At 44.6% G+C, this 16,951-nt stretch overlaps 1 protein-coding gene across 1 annotated transcript in view; it reads left to right on the forward strand.

The window, feature by feature from the left end:
• GRXCR1 (glutaredoxin and cysteine rich domain containing 1) overlaps nt 1–14,963 on the forward strand; it is a 53,526-nt gene extending 38,563 nt beyond the window's left edge. The window contains exons 4-5 of the mRNA XM_083460120.1: nt 11,988–12,053; nt 14,677–14,963. Of these exons, the coding sequence (XP_083316246.1) occupies nt 11,988–12,053; nt 14,677–14,856 (246 nt within the window). The 3' untranslated portion in view covers nt 14,857–14,963. The remainder of the gene's footprint in view (nt 1–11,987; nt 12,054–14,676) is intronic.
• The last annotated feature ends 1,988 nt before the right edge of the window (nt 14,964–16,951 follow it).

The raw sequence follows: 16,951 nt of genomic DNA on the forward strand, positions 1-16,951 counted from the left end.
ATCAGCGACACGAGCCTCCAATACATTCAGAAACTGTGCACGCTCTTATCAGCTGAGTGAATAAATCCTCACAACGGAAGTGGCGGACAGAAGCACATGTAAGCATTATTTACAAGTGTTTATCCAGCATCAGGAACAAAGGAAAAACATGTCTGCTTCCCTTCGTGTCCAGCAAACAGCAGTATACAAACGGAAGTTCCCAGCAAGCTTGTGCTGGAAGTAAACAGGCCTGTGACACACAACAGTCATGCCTGTTCCTTTTAAGGTGGAACGGAACTATATCCTAACACTGCCTTCCCCATGCTCTGACCAGTAAGCAGAAATGACTCAGTGGCCAGAGGTCAAGTCAGGATCCCCATGGCAGGATCTGCTATTGCAACTATGTGGCATGGCAGAAAGGCGCATGAAAATAAACAGGCAGGTTTCAGACATCGTTATAACTCATTAGGTGGTTTGTTTGGGTTTTTTGCAGCTACAGTGGGCATCATCATGGGGGATGAGAGAAAGAGAGGGGGGGCAGTTGTTTGAGTCCTGCCTCTTATCCACTGGCAGAGACAGATTTAAGATTTTGGGTTCAGAGCCAGGGAGGGGGGACACAGGGAATGCCACAACCATTATTTAGAATGGAGCATGAGAGGTGGGGGATGCCAAATTTTGGCATCACACATGGTGCTGCTGGAATTTGAGACCTCAAGGTCCACCACTGGGATGTCACTTAAAAGCCCACACACAAGGATGCGTTTCTCAAATGCTATGTTAGTGAAAACCCTTAAATCAGGTTCCCTAAACAACTACAGAAGTCTTTCCCAACCTGGTGCCCTCCAGAACTTTTGGACTACAACTCCCATCAGCCTCAGCCAGCAGTCTGGCACCAGGTTGGAGAGCCTGATCTACGTTATGGATCAGATCTCTAAATTCAGTATCGTCTGGTGGTTTTTAAAAATAAAAAATTATAAATGCTACCTACCTTAACTTTAGAGTCTAGGTTCAGTACAGGAGGTTTTTTTTTTTGAAGGGGACTAACTGAGAATGTCAAAATTCTATCATGCATCAAGGCCAACAAAATGCCATGTACGTACATGATGTCAAAGGCTGTAGTCTGTACCACCAGAGGGAAGGGGCGTACGCTAGCCCAGGGGTCTGCAACCTTTAAGACAAAAAGAGCCACTTGGACCTGTTTCCGAAGGGGGGAAAAAACTGGGAGCCGCAAAACTCGTCATTATAAAAATAACTTTTTTGTCACTTTTTTATTATTTCTTTGTTTGACCCCTCAGAATTACTCCTCCTCATAGAAATAAACATTAAATTAACAAGTTACCTTTATTTGTGTGTGTGTTCTTCACTCCCCTTCGAAACAGTGAACAGCGTACATGCCCCCTTTCAATGCAGTGACCAGCGTACATGCCCCTTACAATGTAGCAGGCAGTTGGGCAGGAAGGCGACGTCGGGACAGTGAGTGACTAACGCACGCACTGCCCCCATGCGACGTCACAGCCAGTACAGCGCCCGCCAGAGTGGGGAGTGTCGGGGCGCATAATGCGCCTCCTCCCCTCGCTAGTATCCGCCCCGGAGCCGCGGCAAAGGTGTAAAAGAGCCACATGCGGCTCCGGAGCCGCGGGTTGCAGACCCCTGCGCTAGCCAAACCAACTCCTCCTTCTTCTTAACTTCACCACTGCCACCAAGTGGATACCTTTATTTCTCTCTTGTTTCCGCCACTAAACAGCCTATTAACCTTCTAGATTTTCATCAGCTCAGCCTATGCTGGCATTTTCTGCTAAGCAAACCGTTTGACCCAAGTCTTTATTTTTCCTGCAATTTCTGTCAAATTGGTCCTCCAGCCTCGTTTTGCAAGTCTTGGCAATGTTTTCTAAGCAGCACAGCTTGCCACCGTCACTAATGCTTGAAATGTCAGTGAGCTGATTCTGAATGGGAGTCGGCGCAGTGGCCGCAGAAATTTGCCACTTTCTGTCTGCAGCGAGACCCTACCTCAGCTACCGAATGTGCGCTGCGAGGTCCGGGCTCCACAGATAGCATTCTCCGCAGTTCCATGCTCTTACTCACAGTCAAACTCTTCCCACCTGCGCCCATCATTTTGACAGCGCCTGACCTGTCTGAGAGCTGTCAGAATTTTCTGTACTTTCTAGGCCAAGCCAAGGAACTTTGGTTGGGCTTGGGTATATTACCTTTTCGATACAGGTTTTTAGTGATGAGACAGTTTGCTTTTTAGGCTGCCGCATCAGTTTGGAAGACAAGCTGCCTACTTAAACTGCCATTATGTTTCTCAGCCTACTTAAGGGCTTGTTAAGGCAGCAACTTACACAGTTTTTGAGTTACGCCATTTTAGGAAAAAGAACTAATTTGACTGTTTGAGCAAACTCATAAGAGCTAAAAAGAGAGAGATAAATGCATACAAGTTTATCGATACACCAAGCAAGGGTGTATTGATTTGTATCTTTCAGTTTGCCTTCCAAGCCGCTTTGTGGTCTCATTCTGGCTCCTTTCTGCCACAGCGCACAGCTGGGTTCTCTAAGGCTTCTCAGCGTTTCAGCCCTTTTCTTCTCTAGCCTTTCTTCTCCTTTTCAGGTTTCTGGCTTCATCTTTCCAACTCTTCCGCTTACTTTTGAGTAGCTGCCTTATTTTCTAACTCAAGTTGTATACAACTTCCCCCCTCCCAATCAAAAGGAGAGTGGAGTCATGACTAAGATTACCGTATTTTTCGCTCCATAAGACACACCTGACCATAAGACGCACCTAGTTTTTAAGAGGAGGAAAACAAGAAAAAAAATATATTCTGAACGAAACAGTGGATGTTTGATTTTTGTGGTTCATGCTGTGGCCACAGACATGATATGTGATTTGACGGTGAGTTTGGGGTATGAGAATCCTGAGGATCAATGTGGATCTGTGTTTTTGCTCCATTGTGGCCCCACGAAAGAGTGGATGTGTGGTTTTTTTGGTGCAGGCTGTAGCCATGGACATGCTATGTGATCTGATGGTGAATTTGGGGTGACCCAGTGCAAAAATCCTGAGGATCCATGGGCTTTTACCTTCCCTCTCCCATGCAGCCTCCTTTATCACTAGTGTCCCTTATCTCCCTCCTGATCGCTTGCCAATCAGCTGCTTCCTTTCAACACCCTCTTCCCTCTTGTTTGCCTTAGTGTCTTTTCCTTAGCTGGAGAAGTTTTTTGTTCCTCCTTTACTTCTAATTTATCTCCTCATTGCTTGTTTTAGTATTCCTGTCTTCTCTACTTGCAAGTTCACTGTCTTTACCCCCCCTCCCCCGGCAGATTCCTTTACCCACAGCCTTATCTCCCTCCTGATTGCTTGCCAATCAGCGGCTTTGTTTCAACACCCCCTTCCTTCTTTCTAAAAATAAAAAGCACAATCTGCTTTTTGCTCCTGGGCAATTCGGCTCCAGGGACCAGGCATTCGCTCCATAAGACGCACAGACATTTCCCCTTACTTTTTAGGAAGAAAATGGTGCGTCTTATGGAGCGAAGAATCTGGTAATTTCTCCTCAATTGGCAGTTTCCTATAGGACTCCCTTCACCTGCATAAGGCTGCCCATGAACTGAGATCAGCTTCAGGGCCCCTGCTTTATGCCCACTGTTAAGATAAAATAAGTCGACAGCAGGTGCTCTCAGATTTTGTTGGAAGGGGGCCAGGCCCCCTGAATGTTGAGGGGACAGAGCAGGCTGAGTATGGAGTTGAGCGCAGGGCAGCTTTAGTGGCTGGATCCTCCAGAGCACTTGGCCTCTTCCAAATGTGACGTCATGCTTGCGTCACAGGTATGATGTCACAGGTGTGTGATGTGCGCTGGGCCCCCTCAATCTTTGGGAAACTTGGCGCCTCTGGTTGTCAGGCACAAGGGGGGCTTTTATGTGGGAGCATGCGCCACCTCTATGGAACCCATTATCCAAGGAGATATATTGGTGATTTGAATTCAGGTCGTTTTTTTCTTGATGGTTTTATGCTGCTGCTGCTCACATTACATTTTAACTGAGCTATAATGATGTGGTTTCATTTGCCATCGATGTGTTGCGATTTAAATAGTGTTTTAATCTTATCTGCTTTTACAATTGTTTTGTGCATTGTAAACAGTCTTCTGAGAGTCTATGCTCTGAAAGGCAGCCCAAAAACACTCCAACACACACACACACACACACACACACTTTGGGCAATACTTTTTAAAAGCCAATGAAATTTTTTTATGAGTCTTAAGGTAGTTCATGGAAGAGTTTTATTTTCTCTGCTTGAAAGCCTGTATGCTGAGCATGATATAATTTTAGTTCTTTTGGACTGCTGGGGAAACAGCTCAATGTACTGCAGCTGATCTTATCAGATTGTCATGAAATGAATGCCATCTATTTATTTACAGAAGCACATTGGGGTCAATAGCAGAATGTATAGTCTAGTCTTTCTGAAGTATTTTAGTCATCTGGTAGAATATTGTTGGAATAAATTTAGCAAGCCTATTTTATTCTCAATGCCATAAGGAGTGTGAAAATATGTGGATTTTTTTTAAAAATGTGTTCTTTAGTTTTATCCTTTATCAGGTTTGTTTTGTTTTGCAGTCTCCTTTTTGTTACACAAGGCTCCTTGAGTATATTGAAGAAATATGACCCATATATTTATAGAGAAATTATTATAAAAGATGAAAATGAAAAAAATCACCCTGTGTTTCCTTACATTTTTACCAGCAGCTGTTCAATAAATCTGTCCTGTTAACCCAGTTCATGCCCTTTAACAGGAAGGGAAATAGCTTTCACTTGTGAGAAACCACAACATCCTGACCTGACTTGGCAAAATTGTGTGGAACTGATTTGAAACAAAACAAAATTATCCAACCCTGTAGCTACACAGGTATGAAACTCCTGCTGTGAAGACCTTTTCAAAAATCAAATGGGGCACTTGAAAGAATCTAAGGACAAATACATGTAGGGTAAAGGTAAAGGTAAAGGACCCTTGAACAATTGAGTCTAGTCAAAGGCGACTATGGGGTTGTGGCGCTCATCTCAATTTCAGGCCGAGGGAGCCGGCGTTTGTCCACAGACAGCTTTCCGGGTCGTGTTGTGGCCAGTATGACTAAACCGCTTCTGGTGCAACAGGACACCGTGACAGAAACCAGAGCACACAGAAACGTCGTTTACCTTCCCACCACAGCAATACCTATTTATCTACCTCCACTGGTATGCTTTCCAACTGCTAGGCTGGCAGGAGCTGGGGCAGAGCAACAGGAGCTCACCCCTTTGCAGGGATTCGAACCACCGACCTTCCGATCAGCAAGCCCAAGAGGCTCAGTAGGACCACAGTTTAGAGGCCACAGTCTCACAGAGCAGCTAGTGTGTGAATTACAAGTAGGACTGTCGGGATTGCTGCAATTCCTTCAGTCCCAGGAGTCTCAAAAAAGAAAGCGGCAGGAATCACTGCTACCATGTATAATCAGGTACGGTGGTTCACCTTCTACCTCATCTAAGTGAGAACCTAACAGAGCCATCCGAAGTCCAACTCCCTCATCTGTGGCACTGGGATGGGTTTGGATGCAGTGGAGAGGCTCCTCCATGTTGGCTCCACCAGACTCTAGACAGTGGTTGCCCCAATGTGGATGTCTCTGCTGCGCCTGCCAAAAGTGTGAGTGGGTGAAAGCTATTGATGGTAGTGTCCTTCAGGATGTTTCGCGGGGTAAGGAAGGAGTGGAGCTCTGGGTCCAAAAGGGGTCCAGTTGCTGGTCACGGGTTTGAGGCAGGCCTGTTTTCTGTGCCCACCTGGAGCTGGCACCTGAAAACATGGGATAAAACTGCTTACTACTCCATCTTATAAGGAACATGTGGTTTTCCAGATGTTGTTGGACTCCAACCGCCATCAGCCCCTGTCAGAATAGCTAGTGATCAGGGATGATGGGAGCTGTATTCCAGCAACCTCTGGAGAGAAGCGTGTACATACCGTATTTTTCGCTCTATAAGACGCACCAGACCACAAGACGCACCTAGTTTTTGGAGGAGGAAAACAAGGAAAAAAATATTCTGAATCTCAGAAGCCAGAACAGCAAGAGGGATCGCTGCGCAGTGAAAGCAGCAATCCCTCTTGCTGTTCTGGCTTCTGGGATAGCAGCACAGCCTGCATTCGCTCCATAAGACGCACACATATTTCCCCTTACTTTTTAGGAGGGAAAAAGTGAGTCTTATAGAGCAAAAAATATGGTATTTACAGAGGTTGCAAGTCAGTTGAATTGCAAAGGGGGGGGGGAATGAAAGATGTCCTTTCCTTCTAACAATGAGTAGTGGTTTCTGTTTAATTAAATTGTACGCTTTCTAATACTTCCTGCTGTATCCCCCAAAGACACCTGTTTTAAGGGTTTGCCATCAATACATTTTATCAATTAATTAGTAAGTTGAAAGGCAGAAGATTCATCAACTATGTTTTTCAAATGTGGTGGACAGCCTTATTGAGTCCACAACCAAGTAAGGATAAATCATCTCATGGCATTAGCTAGCCTCTGTCCATATTGTTAAGTGCACTTTAGTGTGTCTGTAACATTTATATTGGCCAAGGGCTGCTTATATCTGAAAACGAATCATGCCCTCTGCTGGGATAACGATGAAGCATACATAATGAAACTATTTCGACTAGAAGGTTACGTAAAAAGGAGCCTGGGCGCTTCTCATTTCCAGGTTTTGAAAGGTATTGAGAAAGGAGTGGGGGAGCCCTGACAATGGCCGAGTGATTATAAACTTAAAACCTGCTTGCCTATGCAAGTAGATATTTTATTTTAAGGCTATTTAGAAACACCAAACAGCTCCTGTACCCAGATCGTCAATCAAAGCACTAAACAAAGTAAGCAAGTTGCCAAACAGGCACGACCAGCTGACCACACTGCTTGCATAAAACAGCGGTGGTAAATCTAGCAGTCACCTTAAACGTATGGTTACCAGATTTTTTTCAAAGAATCCGGGGACAGTTTTTTTTAAAAAAAAGAGAGAAAAAAAGTTATTTTAAAAAATTTTTTTTTTTAAAAAATTAAGAAATAATATCTTCTCTTCTGTGGTCTCCTCTGTCGCATGGCCCTCCTCTGGGCCCCAGCCTGCTCTCTTGGAGCGCTAGCCGCTGTGGAGTAGGCTCAGCTGGGGCCTGGGCTCGGCTACGTGTCCTTGCCCCTCCCAGTGCTCTCCTACCTCTCTTCCTCAGCGGCAGCAGCAGCTCCCCTCTTTTTTCTCCTTCCTCTTTCTCTCTCTTCCTTCTCCTTCTCCGCTCCTCCTTCTCCCTGCGTTGGCTCTGGGGTTTTTACTGGCCCCGGAACGCCACCGGGCAGTCGCTCCCGGCTTGATTTGGGTTGTGGGTGGGTGTGCGTCAGCGGTTCCCCCAGCTGATGCACCGGGCGTCCCCAGTTCCCCCTCGGCAGTGGCAGCGGGAGCGGCAGCAGCAGCAGTCCCAGCAGCCAGGAGCCAGCCTGGTAGCGCAGTTGGCTCTGGCTGGCTTCTGGAGCTGCTCCCTGCCATGGCACCCGCCATTTTGTCTCGCCAAAAGTCCCCATATGATGTGTCTTGTGCCGCTGAACCAATCATGCAACATTCATCCCCTACTATATAATCTACAACACTTAAAATATAAATCCGGAGACATTAAATGAAATCTGGGGACATTCCGGGGATGGATTTTGTCTGGGGACAGATTTGTAAATCTGGGGACTGGCCCCAGGAAATGGGGACGTTGGGTAACCATACCTTAAAGGCCCCAGCTTTATAAGAACTGCTGATAAAATTACAGTCGTACCTTGGAAGTCAAAAGGAATCTGTTCCGGAAGTCCGTTCGACTTCCAAAATGTTCAAAAACCAAAGCGTGGCTTCTGATTGGCTGCAGGAAGCTCACTTCTGGGTTTGCAGCATTCGGGAGCCAAAACGCCCGAGTGCCAAGGCATTCGGGATCCAAGGTATAGGAAAGGAGTGGGAAACTGGATCCAGCCAGTACGTGTTTTTGAAACCACACAGTCACCTGACATCAATCACTTGATGTCACAGTGACACCAGATGAAGCATTTCCCTTTATCTATGTAGTTTGAAATCAAACAAGGAAGGCAAAGAAAGCAGACTTTGTAGCCACCACTGACCAGCTGACTGCGCAGGTGGGAATGGTTTGAGGTAAAGGGTTTCATGAACCAAATTAGGAGCCCAAGGGTCAGAGGAGCTCCATCTCTGGTGTAGGAGGTATCTATCGTATATTAAATGTCTCCCAAGAACACCACAGAAAGGAAGCAGCAGGTGGCATTTGAGTACCAGATAAACTTCATCACTGAAATGCTTGTAGTATTGTATTTCTTTGTTTCTTGTGGAGAAATGTACTTTTCTTTTGTTCTGGTAAGGAAACATTTTAAATTGTTTAAAAAGTATTAAATCACATGGCTTCATGTAACTACATAGAAAAGGCATGATCAACACTGCTGCTGTTATTTGCTGCACTTCTAAATGCATCATCTTTGTTCAAAATAACACCGGTCTTGAAAGACCTACATTGGCTCCCAGTACGTTTCCGAGCACAATTCAAAGTGTTGGTGCTTTCCTTTAAAGCCCTAAATGGCCTTGGCCCAGTATACCTGAAGGAGCGTCCCCACCCCCATCGTTCTACCCGGACACTGAGGTCCAGCACCGAGGGCCTTCTGGCGGTTCCCTCACTGCAAGAAGCCAAGTTACAGGGAACCAGGCAGAGGGCCTTCTCAGTAGTGGCGCCCTCCCTGTGGAACGCCCTCCCACCAGATGTCAAAGAGAACAACAACTACCAGACTTTTAGAAGACATCTGAAGGCAGCCCTGTTTAGGGAAGCTTTTAATGTTTGATGTATCACAGTATTTTAATATTCTTTTGGAAGCCGCCCAGAGTGGCTGGGGAAACCCAGCCAGATGGGCGGGGTATAAATAATTTATTATTATTATTATTATTATTATTATTATTATTATTATTAAATGCACATGTGGGGCAGTAATTCTCAAGCATTGGGGTGATGCCTCTCTTGGGAGCAGACAGAACTGATGTTAAGGAGAGCAGGGTTCCCTTCCCATCCCATCCCATCCCATCCCATCCCATCCCATCCCATCCCATCCCATCCCAAGGAGTAGACTGTTTTCAGAGAAAAGTTCCCAGCCTCATTCTCAGACACTCTCAATTTCAATAAAGCTTTTTTCGTGTGTGTGTGGGCCTAGTCTCTGTAGGATCGTTACAACTTGAAAATGGCGGCAGCAGAAGAATGGCAGTTTCTCTGGACTATAGCAGTTAGAAACCTGAAGCCATGGAACTTGATCTGAACCCCTCTGCACCTCTTGATTTCACATACAGTACCCTAGCTCAGGGTAAAAGAACTGAACTACAGTCCTAGGGTGGATCTACACACAGGAAAAAACCCACGATAAATAAGTCAAAAATTAAATCGTTATAACAAAAGGGGGGGGAACAGCGCTATGAAAAATCACGTAGAATTTCTTTTACTCTCCAGCGCTATCTGTTGTTGTATGTTTACAACACCATCAAAATGCTATTTTTTTTACTAATGTAGCTGAGTCCCTAGACTGCTTCTGTATACATGTATCTGCTGCATCTGCAAGGGGATGCATATCTTTCCTATGTATTCATTTGGGGAGTATAAGGTGAACCTGGGAGACCTGACAGGTGCCCCAAGGCCCATTAAACACCAAGGGTGAGGCATCCACCATTGCTGATGTGCAATGGTGATGGGAGATGGGCAGACCAAGGGGATATCAAAGTGTTATACAGAAATTTGGGGAGCTGGTGAAGAAGGCTGCGAGGGAAATGCCTGTCTATGAGAAAAGAGTCCTCCAAAGAGACTGGTAAGTTAGGGACTGTCCAGACTAGGGCTAGCGACTTGGGTTTATCCAACTTTGGTTTGTTTTTGTTCCGACAGGGATATTTTGGCTTTCTGTAATTTGGGGGCATCACATTTCTTTCTTTTTGACATTTATAGCGATACCTAAGGAGGCTTCAAAGGGACCCCGGTTAACTTTTGGAGGCTGTTTGATAAGGAGCATTCTGGTAAACAGATGGAAGCTCAGTCCAGATCAGACTGAGGCACTGTTAGTGGGTGGTTCTCTAGACCAGATGGATGGGAGGTTGCCTGCTCTTGACATGATCACACTACCTCTGAAGGAGTAGGTACGTAGCTTGGGGGTCCTCCTGGATTCTTTGCTGTTGCTTGAGGCTCAGGTGGCCTCGGTGGTGTGGAGGGCATCCCATCAACTTTGTCTGTTGGTCCAGCTGCACCCCTATCTGGACATAGACTAACTTCTATGCTCTGGTACCCTCTAGGCTAGATGACTGCAACACATTATAGGTGGGACTGCCTATGAACAAAGTTCAGGAACTTCAGCTGGTGCAGAATTCAGTGGCCAGGTTGCTCACCAGGGCAAGACAGTTTGCATATAACGCCAATCCTGCCCTGGCTGCCAATTAGTTTCCATGCCCAATTAAAAGTGCTGGTTTTGACCTATAAAGCCTTAAACGGCTCAGGACTGCAATATCTCAAGGACCGCCTCTCCCCATATTAACCAACCCGGACCCTGAGATCGTCATTTGAGGCCCTTCTTCGTGTGCCCCTTCCACGAGAGGTCCAGAGGGTGGCAACACAAGGACAGGTCTTTTTTGTGGTGGCTTCCCCCAGTTGTAGAATGCTCTCTCCAGGGAGGCTCGCCTGGCCCCTTCGTTACATATCTTTAAGTGCCAGGCGAAAACGTTCCTCTTCTCCCAGGCCTTTGGCTAATTAAACAATCTACGGCCTTTTAAACGAGGGTGCGGGAGTTGTTATTATTTGTCGTTTTGGGATTTTTGTTTGTTTTTATATCGTAAACTGCCCTGTGATCTTTGGATGAAAGCTGGTATAGAAATCTAATAAACAAACAATCAAATTGATCCCTTATCGGAGGGCCCAAGATATGGTTACACTCCTTGCACCTAGCAACCAGTATATGCAAGTATAATCGCTCCCTCCCCACCCCCTGAATAACGCACACATTAAATACAAATGCCCTGGTAGTGTTGCTCAGTTCCTCAACAGGTTCTCTCTGATTAGCAGAAAGAGCCAAAGGAAAGTTTTATATCTTCTTTGGCAGTTTAATTTTCTTTACAGCAACCTTTTGTACTTTCAAGAAGAAAAATGAAGAACCTCTTCATTGCTGCCTTGCTTCAGAGCTCAGAAATTCCCCAGGGTCCTATGTACTCAACCTAAATTATTTTTATTATTCACGGCTGGATCTTGATTTTAGTGTCATAATGGCATTTTTCATCATCTTTCTTCCCCTGGCATCATATCCACAACATGCTCCAGATGAATTCAAGCTGGAAATGCTTGAACAGTAGAAATACTGTTTTTCTCATGCTCGTTTAGGTGTATTCTCTGATGCACTATATGTATAAGAAATTGCCTCTTTGACATATTAACAGGGTGCCTTCCGTTTTTTATTTATAAGAAAGCATATATTGCAAAAGAGGGGCTGGGAATTGCAGTGATCATGTAGTACAAGATATATGAGATACTGTTATGTACTGAAGTTCTCACCCTGGGCTAGCAGGGGGATACTGTAGATAGTTATGCAAATGAAGGATCGAAAGTGTTGTTCAGTGATTGGATAGTTACAGAAAGTTGTTACAGTTACATTGTACTGGAGCTCTATATAAGCAGGCTGACTGAGTCCTTCAGCTCAGTTCTGTTCTGGCCTCTGAATAAACAAGAGCTGTTGAAGAATCGCTGTGTCGTCTGATATGTTCACCCACAACTTAACATGAGATACAATATGTAATAATCCTGTGTTCAGCAGCCAAAGCACACATAGGCCAGCTGAAAAAGTATGATGATATTGTGAATATTTTTTTTCTTTTTCTTTTTAAAAAGAATCTGTTTTCTAACTTTCAGCAAAATTGTTGAGACAAAAACTCCAACAAAGCTTTATATCTCAGCCGTTACATTAACAAATTTTGTCTCTTACTTTACAGGGTGCTGAGAAAATTTTGTCAATGAATGAATCAGGGGAACTGCAAGATCTCTTAACCAAAATTGAGGTAATTGATGAGGTTATAAAAGATGACACATTAAAATACCGTTCTCATACATTAGTTACATACATAGTGTTCTGTGGTAAGCTCACAGATGAATTATATTTTCTTTGTAAGGGAACATCAACATGAATGTCTCCAACCTTTTGCCCATTCTTCACTACAAGTATCTGTTGGCCCTACACTTGTATTAATTCTGGAAAAATAAATTTAGGAACACGGCCATAGGAAGGTAATATGTGGTTCTGCCCCGAGTATATATAATTGATGCCCATGCCTATGCCACCCAACCTCCCCCAGCCTCTATTACACAAACTCAAAAGTGCCTCGCATAGAGAACAGGGCAGCTCAGGCTAGAACTACCAATCACCCCAAACAAAATGGCCGCCCCATATCTTCCTTTCATTCTCTTCTCTGTCATGTGGCAAAGGCATAAAATTGTGCATCTTTGTTCTCATTGGGTCTGAACTGGTGGTGACAGACCAGGAATGACTGACATTTGGGTCAAACTGGTAGCTTAGTGAAGATGTTGACCCAGTGTGTGGCAGCTGTGAAAAAGTTGGGATTCCGTGCTAGGGATAATTAAAAGTTTAATCAGTATTATAAAAAATAATAATCAAAAAATAAAACTGTCAATATCATAACACCATTCTGCTAATCTATAGTGTGACCACACCTTGAATACCATGTACAGTTTGGGTCAGCTCCAAAATGACACCATAGAAGTGGAGAAGAGTCAGGAAAGGGCAACCAAGATGATCACAGTGTTACTTGGCCTCTCCTGGCATGCCCAACGGAGGACCTCAAGGTCCATAAATAGCAAGACCCTAGTGGTCCCGGGCCCTAAGGAAGTTAGATTAGCCTCAACCAGAGCCAGGGCCTTTTCAACATTGGCTCTGGCCTGGTGGAACGCTTTGTCTCATGAGACCAGGGCCCTGCGGGATCTGATTTCTTTCCGCAGGGCCTGTAAGACAGAGCTGTTCTGCCTAGCCTTTGGCTTAGAATCAGTTTGATTCCCCCCCCCTTTCTTTTCCTTTCTCCTCCTATGAAGAGATTGCACCCTAATATTTTAATTGTTTAATGTTGTATTTTAATCTTGTTTTTTAAGTTGTATTTCAATCAACTTGTTTTTATTATTGGTTGTTAGCCGCCCTGAGCCCGGTCTTGGCTGGGGAGGGCAGGGTATAAATAAAATTTATTATTATTATATTTAAAAGAAGAGTAGACAAATTCATAAAGGATAAGGCTATCCATAGCTACTACCCACAATGGCTACGTTCTGTCTCATTGTAGGAGGCAGCATGTTGCTGAATACCAGTTGCTTGGAATCACAAGTGTGGAGAGTAATCCTGTCCTTGTGGGCTTCTTCCCCATAGGTATCTGACTAGCCACCATGGGTCTTTGGCCTGATCCAACAGGGCCCTCCTTACGTTTTGTTTCTTATGTAAATCACAGCCATAGGGGAGCCCAAGAAGCCTCAGAACCACGGAGAGTGGAGGGATTTATCTGCAACCATCTGTTATAAGAATCTCAGGATCTCAAATATAGAATAAATATTCATAAATGCACACATATCTAAATATATGAACGTGTGTCTGAAATAGTATGGGAGAGCAATCCTGAAGCCATTTTGACTCTCCCAGTGACCTCAGATATTCCTCTGCAGTAAGGGAGGCAAATGGGGAAAGTCTTCCCATTGTCTTTTTGCTTGCAGATCCTGTCTTAAGGGCATATTTGTGTATGCCTGTGACCTGGATTAACCATCATAAAAGAATGGCCAGGCTGCCCAGGCAATACAATCAATGACCATTCTCAGGTATCCTGGCAGGCAGGACTTCTCCTTCTGTGATATATGTATGATTTTTTTTGGGGGGGGTGGTGGTCTTGGGCTACAGGGTGGGCAATTTCAAAAGTCTATATAAGGGCTTGCGCACCATTGTTCAGGGTTCTCCTCCCTCCTGCGTGTGGTGAGCAGGGACCCTGTTGCAACAGTTCTTTGAATAAAGATCAGGCTTACTTGCCACTTTGCTTCTCAATATACTCTGGTTGGTAGACTCTGTACGGGCTCTGGAATACCCCATAAGAGAAAGGGACCAGTTTTTCTTATAACACATCTCAACAAAAAATATCTCTTTGAAACTTCCATTCCTAATTCAAGGGAAGCTTCCATTGGCAGGAATAGAGGGTTCTCTTGAAATACAAATAGCAGCTTCAGAAAGGTTTTTGTTGGAGCTATAGGTCCTGAAAGTCATACAGTGGTGCCACTACTTCCATGCACCTCTTGTTACGTATCCCTCGGGATACACACACAACAAACCTGGAAGTATATTTCTGGGTTTCGCTGCGCACGCATGCGCAGTAGCGCTCTATCACACCTCGCACATACGCAGAAGCAATTTATTGTGCCGTGTGTGCGCGCAGAACAGGCACCTCCGGTTGCGGAAACCTCGGGATCCGACCGGAGCTCTGGAATGGATCCCGTACGCAACTGGAGGTACCACTGTATCTACATAAGAAGAAATGTGCAAGTTACTTTCATTCTCACAGTTAATTCCCTGTCCAGTTTGGCCCTCAGAATATAATGCAAACAATGGATGCCATCTTACTTTCTGTCTCTCCCCCCCCCCAGAGAGTTCAACACCCTCATGAATGCCTCTCATGTGGGGGCTTTGGTTTTATTCCGTGCTCAGCGTGCCATGGGAGCAAGATGTCAGTGTTTCGGAACTGTTTTACGGACTCATTCAAAGCCCTCAAGTGCACCGCTTGCAACGAGAATGGATTGCAACGCTGCAAGAGTTGCCTCAGCTAAGGATGGCGCCTTGATACAAAAAACAACCTCATTTTATTATGTCAACGCAGCCGTTTGTTATACTATTTTATATTAAGGAAAACCACCATGTTTGTCTAATTCAGTCAATAAACGTCCATTTGTACAAAATAAAATAAAATAAAAAGTTGCTGGAGTCCTTTATGTGGTGAGATCTCACAGTTACCTGAAACTCAACATATAAAAAGCCGGTATAGTTGTACCTTGGTTTTCGAACACGCCTAGTTCTCAAATGTTTTGGCTCCCAAACAATCAAAAGTGACTGTTCCAGCTTGCGAACATTCTTTCGGAAACTGAACATTCGGCAGGGCTTCCACAGCTTCCAATTGGCTGCAGGAGCTTCCTGCAGCCAATCAGAAGCCACGCTTGGGAAGTCGAACGGACTTTCAGAACAGATTCCGTTCTACTTCCAAGGTACGACTGTATAGTACATCTACAAAACAACAACAACAACAACACCTTGTGTTGATTAAATAATAGCTGAACACATTGCTATGACATTTCCATCAAGTTAGAAGACTATTCTAAGAGAATTCGGCGAACTGTAGATTTGCTGCCAAGTGCTCTCATGGTGTTTTGAGCTACATTTCAGCGTTTCAGCTTCAGAAGAATTGGGGTGAATGTCTGAGAGCGGCACACCTTTTGATGTATGACTAATTCCGGGGGTTCTCATATGTCTGCTTTTTAATTTTTATTTATGAAATTTGTATAGCGCCCTATACCCGCAGGTCTCAGGGCAGTTCACAGCATAAAATCACAATATAAAAACACAAAATACATAATAAAAACCAAAACAAGAACAACCCAATAACCCCTCCCCTCTCTAACATGTTTGAAAAGGGCATTGGATGTCAGTCAGCCAAAGGCCTGGTCAAAGGGGAATGTTTTTGCCTGGTGACTAAAGGTATATAATGAAGGCACCAGACAAATCTCGCTTTGGAGAGGCATCCCACAAACGGGGAGCCACTACATAAAAGGCCTGTTCTCGTGTTGCCACCCTCCAGACCTCTGTTCAGATTGCACACGAAGAAGGGCCTCGGAAGATGATCTCAGGGTCGGGATAGGTTCAAATGGAGAGAGGTGTTCCTTGAGGTATTGTGGCCTGCAGTGTTTAAGGCTTCCTGTCATGGGCCATTGAGCTGTGTCGACAACTAAAGGTTAATGTGTAGCCAACCAGAGAGGATTACTGATGGACTGGCCTTCCATCAGTAATCCTCTCTCATTTGGTCCAAGGAATTGCTCGTTTATGGGGTATCATTCACTGTTTTCACTGCCTTCACTGGTTCTGATTTAAATGGCACAATCCATGCACAGGAATATATCAGTAGGCTTAAGGAAGGTACCGTAAGTACAAAACATCTACCAGACACTGTCATGGCTGCTGTGTGTGTGTGTTTTTTGTGTGTGTGTTGTGTTTTGTATGTATGTGTGTACACAAAAAAAGTCTATGGTTTCTACTATTGTAAGCTGAACATGTTTATGTCCATCCTTTGCTTTAATAATATGTGTAGCTTTGATGCACAATTCAGAATGCTTGTTGCCGCTGTGTTTAACAGCTGGCAATTCAGAGTTCTTAACTGCACCAATGCCTGCACCAATGCCTAGGCTGCCTTTTGGGCGGCTGTGTTAATTTTACTCTCTTTTTTTGGCAATGTGCCTCCCACTCCTGGTACCGTGTGTTTTGTCTTTGTAAAGAAAAAGGCCAGTTAAGACTATGTTAAACATAAAACAATGGAGAAAATATAAACCATAGCTGCCTTTGGAAGCGGGAGAGTTTCCTTTCATTCGACATCTCTGTTACTCAGCTGTTGAGTAGACCTAATGGAAGTGAGTCACTCTGCTCCATTGTGGATGATAAACTCTATGGTACATTGGACTTGACTCTCTTGCATCTATGCTGGCTGTTGTTGTTATATGCTGACTATTACAACACTGCCTCTTTTTGCTGACCATGTGGGATTTTTGGACCCAACATCACAATACAGTCATACCTTGGGATAAATACGCTTCAGGATAAGTATTTTTGGGTTGTGCTCCGCAGCGACCCGGAAGTAACGGAGCGCGTTACTTCTGGGTT

This window comes from Podarcis liolepis (assembly GCF_965112155.1).
Source record: "Podarcis liolepis genome assembly, chromosome: 9".
Classification (NCBI taxonomy): domain Eukaryota; kingdom Metazoa; phylum Chordata; class Lepidosauria; order Squamata; family Lacertidae; genus Podarcis; species Podarcis liolepis.